Source organism: Hemitrygon akajei, chromosome 22 (genome assembly GCF_048418815.1).
Source record: "Hemitrygon akajei chromosome 22, sHemAka1.3, whole genome shotgun sequence".
NCBI classification, from domain to species: domain Eukaryota; kingdom Metazoa; phylum Chordata; class Chondrichthyes; order Myliobatiformes; family Dasyatidae; genus Hemitrygon; species Hemitrygon akajei.
Window position 1 is genome coordinate 41,633,841 of NC_133145.1, and position 24,249 is coordinate 41,658,089.

Below are 24,249 nucleotides of genomic sequence, written 5' to 3' on the forward strand. Positions count from 1 at the left end.
TCCTTCCTAGTCATCCTACCTTCCCACTTCAAATCTGATGCGGCAATGGCGAGTCTTGGGAAACTGTATGATATCTCCCCAAATGGCTGATTCAATTAGGGCCGATTCCCTCTGAACCACATTCTCCCATTAACATTTGATACTGTTACTTTTAAGATTCTATCAACCTCCATTTTAAATACATCCAGTGACTTGGCCTCCACAGCCATCTGTGGCAATGAATTCCACAGATTGATCACCTCACATTTCTTGTACTCTGAGGCAGTATCCTAGTCCTAGTATTGGAATCGCCCTCTCCACGTCCAGTCTATCTAGGCCTTTCAAAATTTGGTAGGATTCAATGATACTGTCTCTCATTCTTCTAAACTTCAGTGAGTATAAACCCAGAACCATCAAGCACTTCTCATATGTTAACCCTTTCATTCTCTTAAACCTCCTCTGGAGTCTGCAATAGCAGCATAAGCTTTCTTAGATATGGGCCCAAAACTGCTCACAATACTCCAAATGTGGTCTGAAGAATGTCTTATAAAACCTCAGCATTACATCCTTGCTTTTATATATTAGTCCTCTCGAAATGAGTACTAACATTGCATTTCCCTTCCTTACTACTGACTCAGTTTACAAGCTAACCTTCAGGGATTCATGCACGAGGATTCCCAAGTCATTTTACACCTCCAATTTCTGTATTGGCTCTCTGTTTGAAAAACAGTCTACATCTTTATTCCTCCCGCTGAAGTGCATGACCATACACTTCCCCTACTCTGTATTCCATCTGTCATTTCTTTGCCCATTCTCCTAATCTGCCAAGACCCCCTGCAGACTCCATGCTTTATTAATGCTATCTTAACCTATCTTAGTATTGTCCGCAAACTTGACTTCAAAGCCATCAATTCCGTCATCCAGCTCATGAATATATAACATAAAAAGTAACTGACCCACACCGACCCCTGTGGATCACAAGTCACCAGCAACCAACCAAAAAAGACCCCTTTTATTCCATCTTTTGTCTCTGCCTAATAGCCAATCTTCTATCCATTCGTGCTAGGATTGTTCTTGTAATATCATGGGCTTCCATCTTGTTTAGCAGTCCCATGCAATCAAGAATTGGCGAGCGTATGAGTATATAAATTTTTATGACTGTTATTGCTCTTCATCCTTCTGTCCTAGGTGGAATTAATCTAAGTGTGCTTGAGAGTTTTCTAAAATTTGTCATTTCAGTTCTTAATTTTCTTTGTAATTTTTCCAGATCAGCTTTGAACCAATATATTATGCCAAAAGAATACATTAATATGGGTATAGCGAAAATATTTATAGCCTTTGTTTTATTTTTACTATTGAGCTCTGTTTGGCAGATTGTCTTAAACCTTGAAGTAAATTCTGTGGAACAAAAGTTTTATTTTCTTTGCTTGTTGATATCCGTGATACTTACAGTCTATATTCAACATTCAGTTGCATTGTATCCCTCAGCTCTGTTTTGTATTCTACTAGCTCTGTTGCACTGTCGATCTGCCTCTCTACCAGAGGTCTTTAGGTTCAGACCCAGGGAATGACTGTCAAACACAGTTTACTTAAAAGTACATACTGTTTATTAGCAAGCTTGCGTGCTCAGTTGGCAACACAGAGTCTCCGCAGACCGAGCTTGAGAAAATCTGTAGCTAAGTGAGCCAAGAATACTGTTTGGGGCTACTGATATACATTGTTATCACATACATATTCTGATAAATGGTACACAGTGTAGTTCTCATGCAATAAACACTTCTTTGTTCATACATTATTCTCACAGCATGACTTGTCAAGCTGCTAATAAGTCAGTTAGGTTTTAGCTCTCTTAATTATGCATATAATTCCTCAGCACCTTTGTTTCTATTTAATGTTCTGCACTTATCTAGACCAAAGTTCATGTTTATATCTTTAAAAAATAGTTCCACTATTTGAATTAATTGTTTCATCTTTACTAATGAAGGAACATATAATTTCAAATTGTCCAGGTGTGTCAAGGTATAATTTGTTAGTTGCTTCTGATTTGATCTGATCTATTTTTGTCTGATTCAGTAAATTAGAGAGCAGGTTTAAAGCCAGACGAAACCATAGTGGGTTTAGGGAGTTGCCCTGGAAAATGCCTCAGTTTACTTTGAAAATGGTGGTTATTCTTGTTTGGTTGCTAAAAGATAGGATGATTTTAGTATGCCAATGGTTCATCATAAGTTGTAAGAATTTCACCAGTTTTAGGTGTAGTTTATATATATATATATAAAACTTCTATTAACCATGAATATGGGACAGAATTAAATATTTTTTGGTAGTTAATAGAACAACAAGAAAGGTTTCTGCTTTTCAACCGGGCTTGATTCAGAGTTACAGAATCTCTTATTAGTTGTTGTTTACACCCTTCCATACCCTTACAGCATCCTTTCTGCTCTTCTTAACCATAATGTAGTTAATCTAAGTGAAAGGTGATTAGCAGTGAGATGAATAATGTTACTATTTTATATATAGTTTGTAGTGTTACGTACCCCATAACTGGGTTAACAGACCAGCAGAAACGGAATGATACGTTGGAGTCTGGTGGTACTGTAACTAAAGGTGTTTATTAGTAAGCTAAGCAATACAGTATCAAAAATGCCAATATAGATATAAAACAGGTTAGCAATGATAAATAGAGAAGTGCAGGAATAAAAAACAAAAACAAAACATTTACCTCTATCCAAGTCTAGGGGTAAATGAATTGTCGTAATATAGAGTTCAGTTCAGTTCGTGCTGAGGTAGTTGTTGTTGTGTTGCAATGTTGGAGAGAGCGAGAGCGAGCTAGAGATGAGCAGCTGCAGCAGGCAAACCTTCTGTCGTACTGTTGGGGTCACCGGTGATGACCCTTCCGTTCCAGGCTAGACCATTCTTCAGTGATGGACTCATCACCCAGGCAAGGGCGGACACACACACAAGTCCCCACCTGTCTGCCCTCATCCACCATGCTTCGGACCGATTCTCCTGAACCAATCCTCCAGGCCCCCACCTTCCTGTGGGTGCCCAACACTCTTTCAGTGTCCACTGGTGTGTCTGAGGGTGTCTCCCCAGACCCGTATTTTAACCCCACTGACGGGGTATCAGCCATCCATCAACTCAATATGTCCATGTCCACTCCCTGCTGTCTCAGCAAGAATGTTAACGAGCAAAGAAGTGTCCTGGTAGCAAAAGATTGTTTACCTTTCCATCAGTGAAGAAGCCATAATACTAAATCATCCAACTCTCTCTCTCTCATCTGTGGCAGATGCCTCTACCTCTGTTCTTCATCTCTCTCTCTCATTAGCAGCATAGTTCCTGGGGGGGGGGGGGGGGGTGGTTGTGCTATTATTAATGCTTTTTGAGATAGTGATTTAGATGCATATCATATTTTTTTTTACTGAGTTAAGTATTGTATGTAAGTAGTTTTGCTACAACAAGTGTATGGGACATTGGAAAAAAAAGTTGAATTTCCCCATGGGGATGAATAAAGTATCTATCTATCTATCAGCTCTGGACCCCATTTCCATCTGGTTTGTTCAGCACACATAACAGTAGTCAAGCAATAGGACTTGTTATTAATAGTACTTGTTAATTATTATTATTATAGTTATATTTGTCATATGTACCAAGATAGAGTCAAAGCCTTTTGCTTGCATGCCATCCAAGTAGATCATGCTATACATAAGTATACTGAGGTCACAAAAAGAAAGCAAATAGTAGCTACAAGAGAGAAAATGCAGTGCATGTGAACAAGTGCAAGGGTCATAAAGAGGTAAAGATCAAGAGCGTGATGACAGTCCAATAAAAGCTGTCCTTTGGTCTGGTGGTACTTTTTCTCAAGTTTCCTTCTTCCCTGCCGGTCAGATTTCTGTCATCTGCAATTTTTTATTAGTTTTTCGACTCCTCTGAGAAGCAGCAGATCGAACACTTACCCCATTCAATATCTCACTGCTTTCCTTTTACCAAAGTGTTAGTTTCTCACATGAATACTGAAAACCATTCAAAGTTCAAAGTAAATTTATTATCAAAGGGTGTATATGTCAGCATATACGCTCATGAGATTCACTTTCTTGCAGGCATTCACAGTAGAACAAAGAAATACAACAGAATCAATGAAAAATTACAATCAATGTGCAAAAGAAGACAAACTGTATCAATAAAAAAATACATAATGCCGAGAACGTGAGTTGTAGAGTCCTTGAAAATATGTCCAATTTTGTAAATTCTTTGGCTTGAATAAGTTCATCTTATCAAGCCCTATTATATCCACTTTTTTTTCAGCCCTCTTTTATGGACCAAGCCTTTGTGCTATGGAAAACGAGAGGTATAACATGTTTTTGTGATTTATTTTTAGATAATAGCTTTATGTCCTTTGAACAGTTGTCCAATAAATATAATTTACCTAAAACCCATTTTTTTTAGATACTTACAAATTAGAAATTTCTTGAATAATATGTCACAGTCCTTTCTGAATTTATGCCCAATTGATATTACGGAAAAAATTCTAGCTTTGAATCCTTGTCAGAAGGGTTTAGTAGCCGTCATTTCTAATATGATCATGAAAATACAACCAGGGACGTCAGATAAAATTAAGAAGGAATGGGAAAAAGAACTTCAATGTCTTTTACCTACAGAGCAGTGAGAGAAAATTCTACAGTTAGTTAACTCTTCTTCTATTTGTGCCAAACATGCCCTAATACAATTCAAGCTTGTACATAGGGCTCATATGTCTAAGGACAAACTTGCTCAATTTTATTCTCATGTTAATCCAATCTGCCATAGATGTCACTCTGAAGTTGCCTCATTGACTCACATGTTTTGGTCTTGCCCTTGTTTGCAAAATTACTGGAAAGATATTTTTGGCATTATTTCAACAGTTTTGAATATCAGATTGCAGCCTCATCCTATTACTGCAATTTTCGATTTACCAATGGTGGATAAAAGTCGTTTATCCCCCTCAGCCCGGCGGATGATTGCATTTGTCATGTTAATGGCTAGCAGATCTATCCTATTGAACTGGAAAGAAATTAATCCTCCAACTACATTTCAATGGTTTTTCCAAACTATTTCTTGTTTGAGTTTAGAAAAAGTTAGAAGTGTTATTTTTGACCCCACAGTCAAATTTGAAGAAACCTGGAGACCATTTATCCAACATTTTCATATGAGTTAAACTGACCTTTCCCAACCCTTTTTCTTATCATCTTTAATTATTTGGATAGAGGTGCGGAGTTATTGACACTACTGTGTATACTTGATATGATACAATAGCCCTTGTCGGTTAGGTTAGTTTTTTTTGGGTTTTTTGTGGGGGTTTTCTCCTTTTTCCATTTTTTGTAACCTACTATGAGTTTGGGAGGCTATTATATGTGGATTATTAATTGTCTGTATTTGTATTCTAGCCTATCAATTATGTACTCTCGTGCTCTCTGTACTTGATGTTTTTCTTCTTATATTTGTTTGAAAACTAATAAAAAGATTTAAAAAAGGGAAGTATGTCCATAGGTTGTAGAGTAAGTTCAGTGTTGTAGTGAGTTGCATTATCCATGCTGGTTCAGGAACCTAATGATTGAAGGATAATAACTGTTCCTCAACCTGCTGATGTGAGACCTAAGGCTTCCGTACTTCCTGATGGCAGCAGCAAGAAGAGAGCATGGCCTAGATGGTGGAGGTCCTTTATGATGGATGCTGCTTTCTTACGGCAGTGCTCAATTGTAGATATGGTCAGTGGTAGGGAGGACTTCTGTGATTTTTGTACGCTTTTCCATTCTTGGGCATTGTTTCCATACCAGGCTGTGATGCTAAAAGAATATTTTTAGTTTTGCTAAGTTAAGTTTGTAACTGAATACACCAACACTCTGAATAAATCAAAGACATCAATAGGAAGCAGTTTATGTTCACAAGGTTGGAGTGAGAATTAAAAGCTCGCTGCAACCAAAATCTAAGGAAGGCTTTAGTGATTACGGGTTGGAACTGCTCTGTTGGTCTCCAAACCAGTCAATGTGTGTGAAAGTATTCTTTCCTTCCAATGGTGACAAAATAGCAGTCAATAATATAGGACTTCAAGTACTTCAAAAGTACTGCAATTTCTGGGCAAAGATTTGTTTTGTGTAGATTAATTATTTCTGGTTAAGGAGAGAACAAATTATAGTTTAATCTATAAGCATTTTCTACAGGAAGATTAATTCATGAAATCATGCTGAGCCCAGCCTCTACAAAATCTCTAACAGTGCCTGGAAAGGTCAACATGCAGTGTGATCAGAATTTTTTATGCTGTTGACTCTACCGCTTTCTTTCTCAATCTTTTTTATTAAGTTTCGAGTAGATAAACATAACAATGATAATGATACAAAGAGATCGGGATTACATTAATAACGGTTAACGTATACAGAAACAGACTCCGAGTAACATATGTAATCTAAGCCTCCCATTCTCTTAGTAACTAAACATGAAAAAGATTTTTAAAAAAATTTACAGAGAAAAAAAAGTCCCCCTAAACTAAAACAAAACAAATAAAAACAAAACAAAAGCTGGGCTGCCATGTTTCATTGGTTAAGATCATTATTTGTCATTAACCCGCTCCTCTATACACAAACAAAAAGTTATTGAGAAGGATTCGGAAAAAGTCAGCTAACATCATATGAAAATGTTGAATAAATGGCCTCCAAGTTTCTTCAAATTTAACCGAAGGTTCGATAGTGCCACTCCTAATTTTCTCTAAGTTTAAACATGTTATAGTTTGGAAAAACCATTGAAATGTAGTCGGGGGATTAGATTCTTTCCATTTAAATAAAATAGATAGATAGATACTTTATTCATCCCCATGGGGAAATTCAACATTTTTTCCAATGTCCCATACACTTGTTGTAGCAAAAACTCATTACATACAATACTTAACTCAGTAATAATATGATATGCATCTAAATCACTAACTCAAAAAGCATTAATAATAGCTTTAAAAAAAGTTCTTAAGTCCTGGCAGTTGAATTGTAAAGCCTAATGGCATTGGGGAGTATTGACCTCTTCATCCTGTCTGAGGAGCATTGCATCGACAGTAACCTGTCGCTGAAACTGCTTCTCTGTCTCTGGATGGTGCTATGTAGAGGATGTTCAGGGTTTTCCATAATTGACCGTAGCCTCCTCAGCGCCCTTCGCTCAGCTACCGATGTTAAACTCTCCAGTACTTTGCCCACGACAGAGCCCGCCTTCCTTATCAGCTTATTAAGACGTGAGGCGTCCTTCTTCTTAATGCTTCCTCCCCAACACGCCACCACAAAGAAGAGGGCGCTCTCAACAACTGACCTATAGAACATCTTCAGCATCTCACTGCAGACATTGAATGACGCCAACCTTCTAAGGAAGTACAGTCGACTCTGTGCCTTCCTGCACAAGGCATCTGTGTTGGCAGTCCAGTCTAGCTTCTCGTCCAACTGTACTCCCAGATACTTGTAGGTCTTAACCTGCTCCACACATTCTCCATTAATGATCACTGGCTCCATATGAGGCCTAGATCTCCTAAAGTCCACCACCATCTCCTTGGTCTTGGTGACATTGAGACGCAGGTAGTTTGAGTTGCACCATATCACAAAGTCCTGTATCAGTTTCCTATACTCCTCCTCCTGTCCATTCCTGACACACCCCACTATGGCCGTGTCATCAGCGAACTTCTGCACATGGCAGGACTCCGAGTTATATTGGAAGTCAGATGTGTACAGGGTGAACAGGACTGGAGAGAGTACGGTTCCCTGTGGCGCTCCTGTGCTGCTGACCACCGTGTCAGACCTACAGTCTCCCAACCGCACATACTGAGGTCTATCTGTCAAGTAGTCCACTATCCAATCCACCATGTGAGAGTCTACTCCCATCTCCGTTAGTTTGTGCTTTAAGATCTTGGGCTGGATGGTGTTAAAGGCACTAGAGAAGTCAAGGAATGTAATCCTCACAGCACAACTGACCCCATCTAGGTGAGAGAGTGATTTGTGCAGCAAATACGTGATAGCATCCTCCACTCCCACCTACTCTACTTCTAAACATCAGAAATAAGGAATATTCCTTCGGCCAGATTCATGTCAATGTCTGTTAGAACATATGAAATCGGAGCTCAGGTTATTCAGTCCTTTGAGTCTGGTTCAGCATTCAACAATATCATGGCTGGTCTTCCGCTCCAACACCTTTATCCAGCAAACTACAGTTAGAGGATTAGGAAGCTTGTAAAAATCAACAGAAAGCAACTAAAAAGCAATAAGGAGAGATAAGATGAAATATGATGGTAAGCTAGCCAATAATATAAAAGAGGATATCAACATTTTAAAAAAAATACATAAAGTAAAAGAGAGAGGAGAGTGGATATCCAGGCACTGGAAACATTGCTGAAAAGGTAGTAATGGGGAACAAAGAAATGACAGATGGCGATTGATGGATCACTGTGGAACACAACAGCAATTTGCCAGGGAGCAGAAGTGAGTGTTATTACTACTATATAGGAGAAAGTGCTTAGGAAGCTGAAAGACAGTATCCCAGGGTTCTGAAAGAGATGGCTGAAGAGATTGTGGAGGCATCATGATCTTTCAAGTATCACTAGATTCTGGAATGGTTCTGAAGGAATGGAAACTTGCAAATATCACTCCACCCTTCAAGAAGGGAGAAAGGCAAAATAAGGGAAATTATATGCCTGTTAACCTGACTTTAGTTGCCAAGATGTTAGAGTCCATTATTAAGGATGAGATTTTGGGGTACATGGAGGCCCATGATAAAATAGGCTGAAGTCAGGATGGTTTCCTTAAGGGGAAATTTTGGAATTCTTTAAGGGGATAACAGACAAAGGAGAGTTATTGGATGTTATTTACTTGGATTTTCAGGTCATTGATAAGGTACTGCACATAAGGCTGCTGATCAAGATAAGAGCCCATTGTGTTACAGGAAAGATACTGGCATGGATATGAGATTAGCTGACTAGTAGGAGGCCAAGAGTGGGAATGATTGGCTGCCGGTGACTAGTGGTGTTTGATGTGTATAAAATATTTCAGTAATATTGTAACTACATTGTTAGATTAAGCCAGGGGTTCCTAACATTTTTCATTCCATGCACACCTGCCATAAACGAAGGGGCCTATAGGCCCCAGGTTGGGAACACCAGAATTAAGCATTCTTTATTGTATACATAATGCATTATATGTTAAATGTACCAGTATACATCATAATGATGCTACATCATACATATACGTTTCACTTCACATAAAATCAAAGCTAGACCCGCATTCCCAGTTTCCTTGTTTTCATTTCAGTTAGTTTTTATGTTTTGGAGTTACAAAACATAACAGCGGTAAAGAGCAACACACACAAAATGCTGGTGGAATGCAGCAGGCCAAGCAGCATCTATAGGAAGAAGTACAGTCGACGTTTTGGGCCGAGACCCTTCGTCGGGACTAACTGAAAGAAGAGACAGTAAGAGATTTGAGAGTGGGACGGGGAGGGGGAGATCCGAAATGATAGGAGAAGACAGGAGGGGGAGGGATGAAGCTAAGAGCTGGAAAGTTGATTGGCAAAAGGAATACAGAGCTGGAGAAGGGGGAGGATCACGGGACGGGAGGCCGAGGGAGAAAGAAAGGGTGAGGGGAGCACCAGAGGAAGATGGGAGAGCAGGCAAGCAGTGATTGTGAGAGGGACAGAGAGAGAGAAAAGAGAGGGAAAAAAAGGGGGAGGGGATGGAGGGATAGATAGATAGATAAATAATAAATAAATAAACAAATAAATAAACAAACAAACAAATAAATACATAGATAAATAAATAAAGGGTGTGGTAAGAAGGGGAGGAGGGGCATTAACAGAAGTTAGAGATTTCAATGTTCATGCCATCAGGTTGGAGGCTACCCAGATGGAATATAAGGTGTTGCTCCTCCAACCTGAGCTGTAGAGGTTTTTAAAAAATTAACCCCAGACGGCTCCTACCTGTTGAAGTGCAGCGAGACATTCAAGTTAAAAAGTGTCGTGAGAATTGGTCAAGTTTTTTAAAAAGCACAGCACGTGCTTCTTTGGGAGGAGACAGCAAAGTTTAAAAAAAGGTCAGAAAGCTGATGAATTCATGGGTTCATAAACAGTGAACACCGTGTGATGGTCAGAAAAATACAGCACAGGGACAGGTCCTTTAAACCATCCAAAGTGTGTTAAGCCATTTAAACTGCCTATTCCTATTGAACTGCACTGGGCCCCATAGCCCTCCATATCCCTACTAGCCTTGCACCTATCCAAACTTATCTTAAGCATTGAAATCGAGCTCACAAGCAGCACTTAATTTGGCAGCTCATTCCTCAATCTCATGATACTCTGAGTGACGAAGTTTTCCCTCGTGTTCCCCTTAAACTTCTCATCTGATTTCACCCTTGACCTCCTAGTAGGTCATCCCCCTCAGCAGTGTCTAAAGTGGTGTACTTACTGAGGTAAGTGGCTACTCTGCATTGACTGTGTATTTCCCTTCCTACTCCTGACAGTCACCCAGTTTCCTGTCCCCTGCAACCTGGGGATGACTATCTCCTTGTAGCTCCAATCTACCACCTCCTCATTCTCCCGTATGAACCAAAGGTTATCAAGCTGCCACTCCAGTTCCTTAATACATTCTCTGCGAAGCTGCAACTTGATGCATCTGGTGCAGATGTGTTTGGCCGGGAGACTCTTGGTTTTGGGTACCTTACCTGAAAAAAGGTTGTGGTGGCATTGGAGCGAGACCTAAGGGAGATTCATTAGAATGATCCCAGGAACAAAAGAGTTAACATATGAAAAGGGTTTGATGGCTCTGGGCTTGTACTCGCTGGAATTTAGGCTACATCCACACTAGACCGGATAATTTTGAAAACACCGGTTTCGCGTAAAACGATAGACGTCCACACTATGCGTTTTAAAAAATATCTCTGTCCACATTGAAACGGATATTTCAGCAAATCTCCTCCTACTGCGCATGCACAGGACACTTCTACAGAAAACAAGCGCCATGTTTGGTGTCGAATCTTGCCGTGAAAGATTTGCTGCACGTTTGTTCAGTTACAGACTAGAAAAACTTAAATGACGGGCAGCTGTTGGCTCTCACGCAGGAGGACTTAAAAGTTAAAAAAAAACAAATACTGAAGCATATGGAGGCAACCGACAGGGAGTCGACGAACATTGAAAATACACCACAAAAAATAAATAAATAAAATCCAAACTTATCTGATCAGTGTTTCCGATGTAACCAAGAAATCGGTACTTTTTTACATTCTACTTGGGCATGTTCTAAAATTCAACCTTTTTGGACAAATTTAAGAGTTTTATTGGAACAAATTATTGGAATATGACTTCCACATAATCTAATATTATTTTTATTAGGCGATATTGAAGGGATAAAATCAAAACCCAAATTGAATAAATATCGGAAAGAATTCATAAAAATTGCACCGGCCATAGCCAAAAAGGCTAGTGCAGTTACTTGGAAATCGGATGCATACTTAAGTATAGATCGTTGGAAGAATGATATTTCCAGCTGTATTCCACTTGAAAAAATTACTTATAATTTAAGAGATATGAAACATTTTTGAAAATTTGGCGCCCTTATTTACAAAAGACAGGATTAAATATATAGGTGCTCTGAAGATAAAATAATTGGTTATTTGGGGAAAGAAATAAATATATATACTAAAGTTATTACGAACTCCGTGGAGCATGTGGGGATCTTCCGATATCCAGGCACTTTTTTTCCCTTTTTTTCTATAGGGTTGTTAGGGGGAGGGGCTAAGGGGAGGGGGGGAAGGGTATATTTTTTTTCTTTCTGTAACCATTTGAAAACTTAATAAAAAAAGTTTTTAAAAAGTATTGTCTGTTTCTCTGCTAGAAACAAGAATTCCACTGAGTACCCCAATTTTCAGCCATGAGTCCTGTGCCGTCTGATGATAATCTTCCAATACAGAAGCCACCGGACACATGGAGTCTAGAGGAGGCAAATGACGATGACACGTTGAATAAGTCATGAATGGAAAAAGACACCAATACCAATACAGATTTTGAACCCTTTATGCCAAGTGAACCTCATCTGATAACTCGATCAGAATTTAAATGACCTGGTCAGACTTGGGTTTGTCAAAGGCAAAAGCAGAATTACTGGGTTCAAGACTTCAAGGATAGAATCTGCCGTTACCAGGCACAAACATTTCTGTGAAGGGTTTCGATATTTGACAGAGATATTTCTCAGAATAACTGATACCAAGACTAAGAAAGGCAGTTTTGACAGTCCACATATAAAACAGGTAATCAACAACAGGCAATTTGAAAAACTTCTAGTGGGACCAGAGAAAAATCACATGGAAGGCATTCAAGCACGTTGGTGAAAATTTTCTTACGAACAACAGAGCACCAAACTACATGCAGCAGCCTGACAACATTTCTAAGCATACAAAACCATGAAGTACAACGTGTCACTAAAGATACTTTTTCTGCGTTCCCATTTAGACTTCTCCGCTGCATATCTGGGTACAGTCAGTAACCAGGACATTGTTGTAACATGGCAAGACATTTTGCTATCACAAATATTCCTGAAAATGCAAATACTCTGTTATGTGTACGCAAAGTATGCTATGTGCATAGAGCGTGTGCATCATGATCGCAAACTGATATACACGCAAGTGCATTGCGTAGAATGGCGTGAGCTGGTGAGCCGCTGTTCTTACAGCCAGAGCTGTCACTGATAGGGAGGGCCTCGTTGTACTGAATGTTGAGAATAACTTTAACTCTGTGACTAGATGATCCTAACAGGTCATCCTTGCCAGTATTGCTCTAAATAGCAGTGTAAGCACATTATACTCTGGCTCAATCCATTGATTTCAGTGGTCAGTAATCAAGATTATTTTGAATTGCTGCAAAGCCAGGTAGTTCTGCTATCCATGTTACAGATAAAGGTAAAATAGGAATGAACTGGAATAATGGACAAACGATTGTTGCCATAATTCACAAAGAGAAGAAGGGTAAATATATGAAATAACCCATATTCTTAATTATGAAAAATGAATGATCTTTTGTCATAAATGCTCAGCGATACATAGTTTTGAGACGCAAGAATACCTATAATTTCAGATATTGAGTATCTGGTGTGAAAATAAATACTCCGCATGATGCTGGATGCTAAAACCTTCTTGCTTTAGCAACTAATATAATTGCAGCCCGTCCTCTGTTCTGTTCGAAGGGCACCGTTGACTTTTATTGTCAGCTTGTGAAAAAGTGAAGAAATCTTCCACTTCCAATCCCTGGGAAAGTCTGCAGTGTTGAGCTACTTTGTTTCCTTTTTTTTGTGTGGTCCCTAATACTTTATTCTAACATCCCAGCCCTAACCCAGAAAACGCTCCGGCACTCCCAGGAACATCAATGTTTATTTTTGTCTTGATTTTTCGTAATTTCTTAAATGCATTCATACAAGTTTGAAGATTTCTAATGATACATTCTGAAGCTGCAAACTCTTAACCCAAAATTGAGCTTTAAAATGAATTTCATTAAATATTGTAGTATACACATTGCCTTGTTTTCTTTATGATCCTTGTAATACATATGTTTTGATTACATTTTAAAGATTCAACTGAAAATAGTCCTTCATACCACTTTGGACTCTTCAGAATCAAGGCACTTGCGTTCATGCCAACTATCAAGAATCTATTTAGACTAATATCTTATCACCAGTTAGACAAGAATTGACATAAACACAACCCCAAAGTGCAAGGGAATGTAAATAATTCAAGCAGAATAATTTTTAAAGCAGCTAATGATTAGACAGTAACTACAGGATGCAGAGTAGTTACACTGCAAGTTTTCCGCTGCAGCATAACCTCAACCACAAAGGCTGAACAACACTATTGTGGCAATAATTCTGGAAGCACAAGACTGTCACATTGGTGTTGGATTCCAGTCCAGAAAATAAATCAGCACTACCTAACATAAAGTGAAGAGTTTTGCAACCCAGACCAGTGTTTTTTCACTCACGATCTTGTTTGCTGTTTAAAGAAACGCTGAAAGCACTGCATGTCAGTCCGTCCCTGTTTGACCAGAAACCCTTCTTACTATTTGTGTTTACTGTGCCAAGTGTCATTTTACCTCCACTGCTGGCAATGCTAACAAACAACTTTAAAGAATAGTTCCTACTGGGTAAATCAGCATCTTCACATAATGCTTTACTTTCAGCTACACTGTTGCACCAGTTAGCTCTTGCTGGTTATGAGAAAGATGGTACTGCCTCCTAATGGAGCTATTGTAGCACAATCTGTAATGGAACAGTTACAGGGAATTGATGCAATACAGACATGACATTTTATAAGAATCAAGGACTTAATCACTTCTGGTAGTCCCCCCAAAAAGATCATTTTAAAGGGTTGCTTTTTTAAAGTTTCATGTGTGGTCACCATATTGCTACATTTGACTGCCAGAATCAAAAAAGGCTTTCAATACATTATCTTACAGATCCCCTCTGTGCATTCTACAATAATGACTAAGCTTCTCTTTAGCTCTCACCTCAGGTCTCCGGCCCATTCACATCCTCCTTTGCCCTCCTACACTGTTTCAGAAGCAGCCTTTCCGGTTTGTGTCTGGTAGTCAGTTTAGGAAAAAAACACAAGATCATTGTGTAACATTAACTCTGTTTTCCTCTCCACAGATGCGACCCAACCCACTGATTTCAGACAAAGTTTAATATATTCCACCCCCCTCCCCCAGACCATTTCTTGTGTACTTTAAGCCTCCTTCAAGCAAGTTAGCTCGGATTTAAAAATCAACCACTCAGATAAAACCAAAACCAAGTCTACATCACTAATCCTGCTCTGCAAATTAAAGTGTGTGTATTATCTAATTATCATTTCTAAAGTCAGAGCTGAAACATTCATTCTCTCTCAAACTATGGGATTCATTGCCACATTGGAGCATGGGAGGCCAAGTCATTGGGTATATTTAAAGCAGAGGTTGATAAGTTTTTCATTGGGAAGGGCATCAAAGGTTACAGGATGAAGGCAGGGGAATGGGGTTCAAGAAAGATAATAAAGTCAGCCATGATGAAATGGTGGAGAATACTCAGTGGGCCAAAGCCCCTAATTCTGCTCCATTGTCTATGGTCACCAAATACCCGGGCAAATTTTTGTTTGGATTTCTTTTAAGTGCAGTTTGCTTTCAGACAACTGCTCTCCATGCTGTCAGCAATTCAAGAAATCAGATTGCATTGGAACCAAAACTGTTATAAATATTGATGAATCACTCTGATGCAACATTTTAATTGATTTTCTTTTAAAACACTACTCATAATGCTAACTCTCTGTAGAGGTTTATGATCAGACTAAAGCCCACAATCTTATTTATTTAAATTAATGTAATACACATAAAGTATTGGAGTTCCTCCAAAATGCTGGATGAACTCAGCAAGCCAGGAAGCATCTATGGAAAAGAGTAAACAGTCAATGCTTTGGGTCGTGACCCTTCGTTGGACTGGCAAACACAGACCAGGTCAGAATAAGAAGAAGGGGGAAGGAGAGGAAGAAATACAAGGTGAAAGGTTAAACCGTAAGAGTGGGATGGCTGACGTAAAGACCTGGGAAGTCATCTGGTGAAAGAGAAGAAGTACTGGAGAAGAGGAATCTCATAGGACAACACAGAGGGCTATGGAAGTAGGGGAAGCGGGAAGATGGAGGAAATGGGTAGGAAAGGAGAAAAGATGAGGGGGGAAAGTGGGAATGGTGAAGGGGGGGAAGCAATAACCACATTCGTGAAATCGATGTTCGTGCCACTAGGTTGGAGGCTACTCAGATGGAATATAAGGTGTTGCTCCTTTAACTTGAATATATCCTCATCACAGCAGTAGAGACGACCATGGACTGACATGTCAGAATGGGAAGGAGAATTGAAAAGTTCCTCCAGTAATTTGAGTGTATTACTTTGACTTCGAACAGCTGCTGATTTTCTCTTGCTTGGGATTCTATTAATTGAGATACAGCAAGGAATTGGCCCTTTGAACAATGCTGCCCAACAATCCCCCGATTTTAATCCTAGCCTAATCACAGAACCATTTACAATGCCCAAATAACCTCCCAACCAGTACATCTTTGGACCATGGGAAGAAACTGGAGCACCCAGAGGAAGCCAACACGATCACGGGGAGAATGTATGAACTCCTTACACACAGTGTTGGGAAATGAACCCGGGTCTCTGGTACCGTGAAGGGTTGTGCTAACTACAACACTACCATGCCGCATTAAAGACAGAAACTGAGAGAGTCATTCAGTTTGAACAGATGCATTAGAAAATCTGACACACTTCAGCAACATTATCGCACAAAGTTCCCAGGAATAAACAATGAAATGTCTGAAGTGGGCTCTTTGCAATGTTAAAACCATTTACAACTGGATTAAACAGAATTTTTCTTTTACGAACCCATAATTAGCCCATGAATTGTTTTATGAAGATAGAAATCCTCCATCCACAAGCAGAGTTACTCCATTTATCATTGCACTTTTGTCACTGAGGAGGAAGATTATTGCATTCACTACATCTTCAAGTTCTGCAAGAGGAATGAGGATAAAAAAAGTATTACTCTAAAATTTGTTGGTATACAATTTGATGACCTTTCCCCGTGAAGCGAAGATGAGCAGGAGTAGATTCAAAGGCTGTGTTCAGTGGAGTCCTACAAAGCTGAGTTCTCAGTCCTGATTCGGATGTCAACGTAGGAGTCATGACAAAGAAGTTTGAGAATGATATTAACAAAATCTTTGTCAAAGGCAGGTTGTGATTTACGAGCCTGATTGAATTTTTTGAGGATGAGGCTGAACACATTGATGAAGGTAGAGCAGTAGATGTAGTGTATATGGATTTCAGCAAGGCATTTGATAAGGTATCCCATGCAAGACTTATTGAGAAAGTAAGGAGGCATGGGATCCAAGGGGGATCTTTGTGGATCCAGAATTGGCTTGCCCAGAAAAGGGAAAGAGTGGTTGTAGACAGTTGATATTCTGCATGGAGGTCAGTGCCTCTGGGATCTGTTCTGGAACCCCTACTCTGTGATTTTTATAAACGACCTAGATGAGGAAATGGAGGGATGCATTAGTAAATTTGCTGATGACACAAAGGTTGGGAGTGTTGTAGATAGTGAGCAGGACTGGCAGAGGTTACAGCGGGACATTGATAGGATGCAAAACTGGGCTGAGAAGTGGCAGATAGAAACATAGAAAATAGGTGCAGGAGTAGGCCATTCGGCCCTTCGAGCCTGCACTGCCATTCTGTATGATCATAGCTGATCATCCAACTCAGAACCCTGTACCTGCTTTCTCTTCATACCCCCCTGATCCCTTTAGCCACAAGGGCCATATCTAACCCCTTCTTAAATATAGCCAGTGAACTGGCCTCAACTATTTCCTGTGTCAGAGAATTCCACAGATTTACCACTCTCTGTGTGAACAAGTTTTTCCTCATCTTGGTCCTAAAATGCTTCCCCTTTATCTCTAACCTGTCCAATCCCTCTAGAATTTTAGAAGATCCCCCCTCAATCTTCCAAATTCCAGTGAGTATAAGCCTAGTCGATCCAGTCTTTCTTCATATGAAAGTCCTGCCATCCCAGTAATCAATCTGGTGAACCTTCTTTGTACTCGCTCTATGGCAAGAATGTCTTTCCTCAGATTAGGGGACCAAAACTGCACACAATACTCCAGGTGTGGTCTCACCAAGGCCTTATACAACTGCAGCAGAACCTCCCTGCTCCTATACTCGAATCCTCTTGCTATGAATGCCAACATACCATTCGCCTTTTTCACCGCCTGCTGTACCTGCATGCTCACTTTCAATGACTGGTGTACAATGACACCCAGGTCTCGTTGCGCCTCCCTTTTCCCTAATCGGTCCCCATTCAGATAATAATGTTTTCCTGTTCTTGCCACCAAAGTGGATAACCTCACATTTATCCACATTAAATTGCATCTGCCATGAATTTTCCCACTCACCTAACCTATTCGTCACCCTGCAACCTCTTAGCATCCTCCTCACAGCTAACACCGCCGCCCAGCTTTGTGTCATCCGCAAACTTGGAGATGCTGCATTTAATTCCCTCGTCTAAATCATTAATATATATTGTAAACAACTGGGGTCCCAGCACTGAGCCTTGCGGTACCCCACTAGTCACTGCCTGCCATTCTGAAAAGGTCCCATTTCTTCCCACTCTTTGCTTCCTGTCTGCCAACCAATTCTCTATCCACGTCAATACCACACCCCCAATACTGTGTGCTTTAAGTTTGCACACTAATCTCCTGAGAGAGTTCAACACAGATAAGTGTGAGGTGGTTCATTTTGGTAAGTCAAATGTGATGGCAGAATACAGTGTTAATGGTAAGACTCTTGGCAGTGTAGAAGATCAGAGGGATCTTGGGTTCTGAGTCCATAAGACACTCAAAGCTGCTGTGCAGGTTGACTCTGTGGTCAAAAAGGCAATCATGGGATTGAGTTTAGGAATCAAGAGGTAATGTTGCAGCTGTATAGGACCCTGGTCAGACCCCACTTGGAGTACTGTGCTCAGTTCTGGTCGCCTCACTACAGGAAGGATGTGAAAAACATAGAAAGGGTGCAGAGGAGATTTATACAAGGATGTTGCCAGGATTGGGGAGCATGCCTTATGAGAATAGCTTGAGTGAACTCGGCCTTTTCTTCTTGGAGCGACGGAAGATGGGAGGTGACCTAATAGAGGTGTACAAGATGATGAGAGGCATTGATCATGCGGATAGTCAGAGGCTTTTTCCCAGGACTGAAATGGCTAACATGAGAGGGAATGGTCTAAGGTGCTTAGAAGCAGGTACAGAGATGTCAGCAGCAGGTTTTTTTATGCAGAGTGGTGAGTGCGTGGAATGGGCTGCCAGCAACGGTGGTGGAGGCAGATACAATAGGGTCTTTTAAGAGACTCCTGGCTAGGTACATGGAGCTTAGTAAAATAGAGGGCTTTGGGTAATACTAGGTAATTTCTAAAGTAAGGACATGTTCAGCACAGCTCTGTGGGCCAAAGAGCCTGTATTGTGCTGTAGACTTTCTATGTTTCTAAATCGCTGATGGTGGAAGACATCTTTGAATTTACGGATAACCTTATATAGGAATTGCTTAGGATATGGAACCCAGCTTGGGCACCTTGGTCAGCATGGACAATTTGGGCCAAAGGGTTAGTTTCTGTGATCTATATTGCTAGTACTCTGAACAAAATTCTACACAAAACAAACCAGTATCATTCATATATAAAAGTGTTCAAAAGGGATTACCAGACAGTGCTTAACCCTTAAAACTTTTGCACATCCCAAAAAGGTGGATGTTAGGTCATAACTTGAAACTAAAATTTTAATATTGGATAGCTTTTGTTTTTTTATGAACTACACGAAGTGATTGCAAGGTTTTATTTAATCCTCAACCTGTTGTTCTGGGTAGCCGTCATCTTCAAAGTTTCTGGCACAAATATAGCCTTAATTTCTGTATTACAAACTTACGTCTTTGCAAAATGCAAAAGCAAAGTTTTGTCTATGATTAAGATTAAAAGATAATATATTTTAATTCAGGTAGTTTACAAGGCCCCGCTGAACTTTGAAGTTCAAAAATACTATTTGCCGGCTTTCTATAATATTTATTGGTAATTAAAATCTTTAAATCATGTTTAATCTTGTTGAGACACCAGCACTTATTTGTACTGGATTCAGAAGCCACCGATTATTAGAGCAATAGACAATAGGTGCAGGAATAGGCCATTCGACGCTTCTAGCCAGCACCGCCATTCACTGTGATCATGGCTGATCATACACAATCAGTACCCCGTTCCTGCCCTCTCCCCATATCCCTTGACCCCGCTAACTACAAGAGCTCCAGTCCTGCTAGTTTTATAAAACTGGAGTAAATGATGCCCAATACACACCCAGACAAATTCATGGTTCATGTTATGGTCCATGATAGCTGTGGTCAAGCTGTATCAGGACTGTGAATACACCTCAGAGTGAACATCCAAAGTGTCAAAATTATCCTTGTCACTTGCCTGCAAACCGGCCCATTGGGATGCGAGACAATATTCCTGATGCTTTCACTGGCTCACTCCATGCAATCCGACCCATTGCAGTCATCACCACTGTGGGGTTCACGGCATTCACTCTTATCTGTGCCAGATTCAAAAATGCTGCTTTATTACAACATAAACTAGGTACTTTTAAATCTTCACCTTTAAAATTCCAGAAATCCCTTGCAAAATGAACAAACTGAGAAATCTGAACCACATCTGTAAAGTTCAATATCCTTGCTACACGGTTCATTTTTCAAATTAGTCCGTACAATATTGTGGCAATTGCTATTAACTCTTCATACCATGTAAAATAAACAGTAGTTTCAGAAGTAATCACAGGAAACTGCTGAAGTCCCTCTGCTGGTGAAATCATACTAAAATACATCCTCAGATGGCCCAAATAGTCTAGATGCACCATCAAGAATGGTAGAACATTTCAGCAATCTGTGAAGACCTCATTTTCATTTCGACCTCAAGATGGCATGAAGTATTTTCAAACTAATTCAGGTTAAACTGGTTTCTATAGTAATAATAAACGAGCTCTGTTTGGAGCAACAAAGGACAACAGGTGACTTGACAGAGGTGTAGAAGGTTATAAAAGGAATAGACAGAGTGTACAGACAGCACTTTTTCCCCCGTGTGGTAATAGCCAATACCAGAGGACTTCCATTACAGTAAGTTCAAACCACATCAGGGGCATTTTGTTTGACACACAGAGTGGTAGGTGTGGATGGTGACAGAGGCTGATACAACAGAGACACTTAAATGACTGTTGAATAAGTAAATGATGTAACAAAAAATGGAGGGCTATGGGCTGCGTAGGATGGAAAGTTTAGATTTATTGTGGAGTTGGTTACATTGGTCAGCACAATGTCCTGGGTCGAAGTGCCTATACTGTGCTGTACTGTTCTGCATGCATTCTACGTTAATAATGCACTTACATGAACATGACATCCAAGGTTCAATTACTGGGCCAATGGAAGTGATGTTCCACGTTGCTGGTTGGTTCAAAACCACATTTTAGTTTCATTTGGTTTAAAAACTCCATTTTGAAAACAGGATTAGTAGATCTAAGGAAATGTGTTCCATGAGGAAGTTAGTAAATATTAACAAACCTGAATTGCTATTAGATGGAAGAAAAAGCTCCCATGTCAAGATACATCAATAAACAGGGTGATTACAGTTAACCTTTTCTGGCTAGATCTCACTAGAGCTTTCGGAGAATTATTCACAGTATCAGATAATCATTTCCATGCTCATTGTCTGGTCATGTCAGTGCTTACCTTGTGTGGTCCCAGCTCAAATGCCATCACTTTTGTTAGCATATCAACAGCTCCTTTTGAGGCACCTTAAAAAGCAGAGAAAAACAACAAGTAACCAACATAGTGAGCGATTGATAAAACACAGGAGGAACAATATTCCAGTTTTGAAAGTTTGATATAGAAACATAGAAAATAGGTGCAGGAGTAGGCCATTCAGCCCTTCGAGCCTGCACCGCCATTCAGTATGATCATGGCTGATCATCCAACTCAGAACCCTGTATCTGCTTTCTCTCCATACCCCCGATCCCTTTAGCCACAAGGGCCATATCTAACTTCCTCTTAAATATAGCCAATGAACCAGCCTCAACTGTTTCCTGTGGCAGAGAATTCCACAGATTCACCACTCTCTGTGTGAAGAAGCTTTTACTTATCTCGGTCCTAAAAGGCTTCCCCTTTACGGAAACAATCCTTCTGCATCTAGGAGGTACAGCAGCTGATTGAAAAAACAACAGCCAGCACTTTATGGCCAATTACTATCTGGTGCATGACTAACATGAGGCTTAGGACTACAGGGAGGCAACTTGATCAAAAAGGTTTAACAAAATGCTCATCCAATGGTTGAAGTGTTTAAAAGCTGCCTCTGTTAACTTGTATCTAATTTGAAGTCAGTGAGCCCATGAAGTAATGGTTGTTAACAATGGTTGATTAGGTAACAACTATGGGGGTTACTGAACTCCACCTATACAAGCACTTCGACTGGCCTGAAGCTCCCATGAGCTAGAAGGCAAATGCAGGAGGGACTGAAATGTTTAGAAGCAGCAAGGACTACTTTGTGTAGTTTCTGCTAACATCAGCATAATTGTTGAGGGATGTATAATGAAACTGTCCTTCAAGTCACTTTAGTAAATCTAACTGGGAAGTGCATTTCCACTTGAGGTTTATCAGCTAGGGTTCAGACCCTAGATGTTTTTCTCCCATCTCTCTCTTCTCCTTTAGACTATTGCACATCTGCAGGACACTAAGTAATATTGTCAGTATTCATGTTAACACAGTCTTTTCAGAATACCCAGCTTCCACAATGGTGGCCTGAACAGCAGCCACAAGAATACCCAGAAAAAAAAGTTATGAGGTTGCGTGTAAATATGAATTATAGACAATAGACAATAGGTGCAGAAGTAGACCATTCAGCCCTTCGAGCCTGCACCGCCATTTTGAGATCATGGCTGATCAATTACTATCAATACCCAGTTCCTGCCTTGTCCCCATATCCCTTGATTCCCCTATCCATAAGATACCTATCCAGCTCCTTCTTGTGTTATGCCGTTGGCCCCCTCCTTTGTGAAAATCGCAAGAACTCTAGTTAAGGGGGGGTCAACTGACCCAAGAGAGAGAGACGTGCGAAAGACCACGTTCTCCCAAGAAGCAGAATAAAAAGTGACTTTGACTATTGTCTCATGGAGACCACCTGAAAAGCCCTCGGGCAAAGTGGGCTGGTTGAGAGAGAGATCGCATTACCAGCAACTTGATTGACACCTGCGATCCCGTGAAGAAGTATAAAGGCGGGTCTGAGGGGAGGACCCTCAGATGCACCAAGGAAACACACGAAGGAGAAACGCTAGAAATCCTGCGACAGCGTTTTAATAGCTACAGCCGGTGGTGGGGTTCGTGTGCGTCCTTCCCTTGCCTGGGATTGGCGACTTCACCACGGAAGACAGCCTAGCTACAGGGGAAGCCACAGATGAGAGTCCATTCCCCCAACGAGACTTCCGACTACCTCCTACAGGTTGGAAAACCTGTCGGGTAAATGCTTCATGTTCTCTGTCTTTCTAACTAAAAGTGCACCAACGCGACACTTCCGCCGGCAACTAAGTGAAACTGCCGTGATCTAAAAGACTTTTAGATATCCAGTGAACGATATAAAATCTACATTACCCCTAGACGACGATCGAGCTTGTGTTTTGAATGATTATTATTACACCGGTGTTTTAGATTGAGTTTTGATGATCTGAATGTTTTGTATTAACCATACGTTTGTGCCCTTGTTGAATAAAACGGTTGAAAATAGTAGCATCCGACTCAGCTGATCCATCTATCTTTGCTGGTAAGTTACCTGGTTACGGGGTTTACGTAACAAGTGGGGTTCTCGTCCCGGATTTGAAACCAAACGGGAGGGTCAGTGAATCGGGCTGTAAGTCCAAACTTAAATCTGGTTACGCAGGTAGCCAGACGAGAAACCAGCAAAGATGGATGTGCAGGAATTTAGGAGAAACCCGACGGTAGAGGCGCTATGGAAAGCTACAAAATCAGACTTGGTAAGTTTGGCGCAGGCATTAGACCTCACAGCGGTGAAGCCAGCAATGAAAAAGCAGGAAGTGCGAAGGGTCATACAACAGCATTACGTTGGGAAGAAGGTGTTTGCAGCTGAGGAGTTGGAAAATATTCCCGAAAGGAGATTAGTGAGTGGGACAAATCAGGCAGAGTTGGAGAAAGCAAGGCTGGAACATGAGTTTAAAATAAAGCAGCTAGAAGTAGAAGCAGCTCAGAAGGCTGCAGAGAGAGAAGCCGAGAGAGCTGAGAGGGAAAAAGAAGCCGAGAGAGCTGAGAGGGAAAAAGAGAGAGCCGCAAAGGAAAGGGCTGTGGAAAGAGAGCATGTGTTCAAACTAAAGCAGCTAGAAGCAGAAGAGAAAGAGAAACAAAGGAACCATGAATTGGAGCTGGACAGGCGAAAGCAAGAGCGAAGAACTCAAGGGGAAGAGAGAGAGGAGGGGTTTGATATTAGTCGGGCGTTGAGGTTGGTCCCCCCGTTCGAGGAGACGGATGTTGATAGTTATTTCTTGCTCTTTGAAAAGATGGCAGGGAATCAGCAGTGGCCCAGAGAGCAATGGGTGGCGTTGTTACAAAGTGTGTTACGAGGAAAAGCACAGCGGGTATATGCCGCGC

General features: G+C 40.5%; 1 protein-coding gene across 9 annotated transcripts in view; it reads right to left on the minus strand.

Annotated features, from left to right (window-relative positions):
• Nucleotides 1-24,249, minus strand: part of LOC140714659 (L-xylulose reductase-like) — a 57,342-nt gene that overhangs the window by 11,754 nt on the left and 21,339 nt on the right. For 2 of the 9 annotated variants that reach the window (XM_073026092.1, XM_073026093.1), the window contains exons 6-8: nt 21,331-21,395; nt 20,027-20,144; nt 14,512-14,585 (exon numbers count right to left, since the gene is read on the minus strand). In XM_073026092.1, coding sequence (XP_072882193.1) covers nt 14,560-14,585; nt 20,027-20,144; nt 21,331-21,395 — 209 coding nt within the window. In that variant the 3' untranslated portion in view covers nt 14,512-14,559. Of the gene's footprint in view, nt 1-3,999; nt 4,309-11,284; nt 11,951-13,363; nt 16,541-20,026; nt 20,145-21,330; nt 21,396-24,249 lie in introns of those variants that run through there. The other 7 variants (XR_012095965.1, XM_073026095.1, XM_073026094.1 and 4 more) reach the window with 7 other exon arrangements.